The 5,129-nt window shown below is 31.0% G+C and overlaps 1 protein-coding gene across 1 annotated transcript; it reads left to right on the plus strand.

Annotated features, from left to right (window-relative positions):
• The first annotated feature begins 269 nt into the window (after positions 1–269).
• On the plus strand, positions 270–4,510 carry LOC105220398 (uncharacterized). Its single transcript, XM_011196834.3, has 5 exons — positions 270–512; positions 1,400–1,599; positions 2,534–2,708; positions 3,755–3,953; positions 4,018–4,510. Exons 1-5 carry the CDS (start codon positions 326–328, stop codon positions 4,139–4,141), a joined length of 885 nt encoding a protein of 294 aa, XP_011195136.1. The 5' UTR covers positions 270–325; the 3' UTR covers positions 4,142–4,510.
• The last annotated feature ends 619 nt before the right edge of the window (positions 4,511–5,129 follow it).

Below are 5,129 nucleotides of genomic sequence, written 5' to 3' on the forward strand. Positions count from 1 at the left end.
CATATGCTACACTTTTGTATAATCTACTTTTTTCATTTTGAGTGTTTTCGATAGTTTATAGATTATTGAGCAATTAATTAGAAGTTTATAGCTCTAAGTTTTTTTTTAAGATTACATAATTTATTTTGTCTTAATATATATTGTTTCTTTATGTTGTTGAACCCGAAATTTATGGGATTAGCGGCACTATTACCATCTTGTGGCTTGTAGATGTGCGCATACTATGAGAAGCAAATCATTAATGTTGTATATAAAAGTAACATTTTTATATTTGTGTTCAGTTCATTCAATTGATGACAACTGCCTAGTTGATAATTTACGAATTATGTCGTACATAGGAGCAAACACTTCAGACGCTGAATGTGAAAGGACGGATCCACCAAAAACCCGTCATTCGGAATTTATTTCAAAATTAGCGGCAAACAAGTTATCCTTGGAATCAAAATGGACAAATAAAAAGGATGATGAATCAGGATCAGAATTATCCTACTCAGAAAATTTTTTGGCGAGAGGTTAGTAAATTGTTTCATTGTATTTGCCTCTAGAAATGCGACACATGTGTTCCCCATAATAAAATAATAATAATAATTTTGGTTTTTGCTTTTTTTTTAAATTATTACGTAGATTAGATTCAAGTACGTGATAATTTTAAATAATAAACAAAAACAAAAAAAAATTAAAAATTTGAAAAAATACAAAAAAAATTAAAAAAAATATTAAAAAATAAAAAAAACAAAAAGGGATCAAATGTCTGCTACGTCCACGTCGTTAATCCTGGGTTACGCTAAATTCTGATAATAATAGTGCATAAATCAAGGATTTTTCATCATGTTTTGAGTTGGTTTTTTATTTGTAGCTCATACAAATATTGCTGTCCCAAAATTCCCTTTGGGGGGTAAAAAGGTGATGAAATAAGGAACATTTTAAGATATTTTCGAAAAAAATCGAAGGGGGCATAAGTTGTTAAAAATTCCAAAAAAAAAAAAAATTTTTCATTTTTTGCTATGAAATATTAATTTTAAAAATTATATGGCGGTTCGAAAATTTTTTTACAAAAAACTTTGGCCCCTTATAATATGGCAACCCCGCGTTACACAGACCTAAAACCATATGTTTTATCTTAGGTTTTACATGTACTATAAGATATATAATTGCCAAAGAAAATAAAGAACTTTTTTTTTCAAGTGGCTTTTTTTCCAGAGAATGCCCCATATATTAAGTCACAAATTAAGCTATGAAAGTAAATTTCGGAAAACAGCAAAGTTTTGATCTCAGTTTCGCAACTCTTTCACAATTAAAGAGTTTCGTATCATAAATTGTTACACTATTAATAGAGCGAATCGCAAAAGCCAATTCAGATGTACATTTATTTAAAACTTATAAAAAATATATTTTTAAGGTGCGTTCTTGCTAACGCCATTACATGAATTGTCAATGGAACGAGCTGCAGTCATATGCGAGAAAATGAATTTCAAAGGTTGTTTCAGTCTAACGAAAACTGCTACGGGAATTCTTTTCAAGTTTTCACACCCAGATGATTATCAAGCCGTTTACAAAAAAGGATTCCACAAAATAACAGGAGCGAGATTTTATCGGAAGGTGAGGCATGTTTTCAAAATAAATATAATTATATAGATTATATTATCCTTTTGTATGTACTACTCTTTTTACGTTAGTAGTAAACAACCCTTTTTTCATAATCCTTCCATTCTTCCCTTTTTCCTAAAACCATCAAAGCGAGCGGACGTGTAGCGGAGAAATCAACATCATTTTACAAGGCCCAATGTACTTAATGTGGTGTTTTTCGATTTCCGGCTGATCTTTTACTGTTTTTCCTGGCCAATATGCTCGATAAATATCTCTTGAGCAAAAATTGAGATATCTTAATGAAAATTGATACTCATGTTCCTTGTCACGTCCATACAAAGGATATATTGAAAACTATTTAAAATATTTGAATTCACTATTGAAAAACGTTAGAAACACTAAATTTTATGGGAAAGATGGTATAGAAGGGCTGCACTCAAATTGATAAATATTTCAGACATTTTTCTGTTTGTCTGTCCGTCTGTGCAAGCGATAACTTAAGTAAAAATTAAGATGGTCCCAGTTCGGACCATTAACCAACCACTAGTGGCTAAGAATATTCGTGGTTTCGTACCTGCAGGTAATTTGTCATATGGAAGTCCAGATTTTAATTCATTAGACTACAGTTTGTGGTTAGGGTGGGAGAACACGATCTGTCAAATAGCCCACAAAAATCTGGAGAGTTTCAAAAAATAGTTGGAATATTTATATTAAATAACACCATTATGTTGTAAAATTGGATTCATATTATAAAATATTGGAAATATATTAAAAAATGAAATGTTAGAAAATCAGCTATTCTTACTGTGTCATCCTAAGAAATTACAAGATTCAGAAACACAATGTGTCTGACTCTTTTATTATTCAATAAGATTTTTCATATTCCTCCTTTATTGCATATAGTTCTTTAAAACTTCATTAATATTATAAATAAATATCTTTGTAGATTGCGATTCCTTGTCGACCTAAAAAAACATTCACCCTCTTCGTTCTGGATGTGCCGGAAGATTTACCCGTGGAAGACATTAGACATGCATTATATAAGTTCGATTCTGTAGTTGAAGTAGTTCGCCTTCATTATCAAAATCAACCCATAATATCAAATGAAAAAAATCAAGAAGGTAATTACCGAAAGCATATACTGTGAAACTTAGTTGTTATAGGGAATAGTTTACTAGATTTTAATACTGAAATTAGTGGTGAAATCGAATTAGAGCTTTTTTTCTGAGATACCTTTAAGAAATTCAGTAATTCCTCCTAATAATGTGCCAAGATCCTAAAAACTTTTAAAATCGAACATCAAGCTTTTTGTGTATCCAGCCTTCTGCAGATGGTTTAAAATGGTTTGGCGACTAACTCCCATCTCCTGGGCGATGTTACGAGATACCACTTGCCGGTCTAACTCGATGTTTTCCATGATTTGATCGGTATTCGTCGTCACAGTTCTTCCGCCGGCTGGCTTATCCATGGTGTCGTTTTCACCCGTTCTGAATCGTCGAAACCATTCCTCCGCAGTTCGAAGTGATAGAGTACCATCCCCTATTACGCACACCACCCATATAAATGTTATGTTAAAAACTACTAAAAGTGTTAACTCAATAATGAAAAACACCAAAATCCCAAAACTGTTTGGTAGAGATGATTCAGAAGGGCTGCACTCAGATTGGTATAAACAATGAGCGTGGCATTGTCATGTCTCAGGAACGACCAGACAATTTTTTTTTTTTAATTTCATCTGATTCGTTTAGTTCACAATATATAAATTAAGCACCAGAGTAGATATTGGAACAAAACTTAGCACAAATGCTGCATTTATAGTGTGATAAACCCGTATAAAATATCAGATATGCGAAAGAAATTCAGAGATGTTTTCTCTATAATAGTTCGCACTTCCTCTAGCCCCCATATATGTACCTCATGAAGGACTTTACAGCGTATATATCGCTTAAAATGCGAAATAGCAAAATTCTGTGAACGTCTACTTGGAAATAAACTAACTTGAAGACAAAAATAGTATACTATAACATATATAGTAATTTTCATTATTGTGATGTGCTTTAGGTCGAATTGTGTGTTGAAATAATAACATTAAATAAATATATGACTATTTTTATTTTTTTGACGTCATAACTATTTTCGTACAATTTCGATCATTTTATCCTGTCAGGGACCCTTATCGCTAGAAATGAAGTTGCTGAGAAAACGGATCGCCGGGAATCAACAACATCAGTAATTCGCATAACACTGGCATCAATGGATGAATATAATATATTATTGCAAAATGGACTAAACTTTTACGATGCGACATTTTTCCCAACAGAAGCAAATCTTCAAATGAAGGATGCAAAAATTGATTATAAAAGACGGTATATTTGATATAAAATGAATTAAGATACTTGGAAAATACAAACATATATATATTTGTTTTAGAATTTTCGATGCAAATAAGAGTAGCCGAGTTCGAGAATTACTTCCTGTTTTTGATGCAACTGGATTTTGTAAATTGCCACCACCATCCAGTAAACTTATTAAGCCATCACGAATCATCAAATAATGTCTACCAATAAAAATATTGCACAAATAAAGGATTTCCTATATGGATTTCGCACATTATTTTAATACTTAAAACCCCTATTGATTCTATATATTTTCTCTAATCAATTAATACATTTTGAAAAATATATGCAAAATTAATAAAGTGTAAAGTTTTAAAGCATACTTACTGCCAACATAGCTGAAAAAAGTTTAAGTACTGTGATATGTATAAAAGTTTTGCCGCACCGGAAATAAACCATTGAAATAATTTGTTTAAATCATGCATTCAAAGATTAAAATTAAGTATTTTAATATTTTTGCAACCATAGGTCTATGCCAATTCGAAACTTTTTTCTATTTTAATTTGGGTTAAACGAATTTACTTTGGGATTCGCTGTGCCAAATGAAATATAAAATTCTGACAATTAAAATTAAAAACAAGCGCGAATGCGACATATCTTGTTAAATAAGTTATTAAATACATTTATAAAATTTAAAGAAAAACTTTGTTTTGCTAATTATTATTTTAAGGAAACTGGAAAAAATCATTTTCATTTGAACAACATTCCCAATGAAAACAAGTAAGGAAAGGCTAAGCTCGGGTGCAACCGAACATTTCATATTCTCGCCATTTTTTGATCCAGTTTTATTAAGATAATTAAGAAGGGAGCTAGGGGAAGTTATGACCCGATTTTAACCATTTTTGATACAGAGACACTATATTAAAAGAAAACAAGTAAGGAAGGGCTAAGTTCGGATGTAACGTAACATTTTATACTCTCGCAATTTATTTATTTAATTTCATTAATATAGCACACAATTTGACCCACATATTCTTCATATATGTGGTATAAAGTCCATTGATGGTTTGAAAACCCTACCATTAAAAGAAATATATTCCCTCCGAATTTCTTCAAAATATCTGAGAGACTTATCTATATTTTCGGTAAAAAAAATTAGAAGCACTGAGGTCTTATGTTCGATATTTGGGGCCTTGAAAATGTATG

Source organism: Zeugodacus cucurbitae, chromosome 5 (assembly GCF_028554725.1).
Source record: "Zeugodacus cucurbitae isolate PBARC_wt_2022May chromosome 5, idZeuCucr1.2, whole genome shotgun sequence".
NCBI classification, from domain to species: domain Eukaryota; kingdom Metazoa; phylum Arthropoda; class Insecta; order Diptera; family Tephritidae; genus Zeugodacus; species Zeugodacus cucurbitae.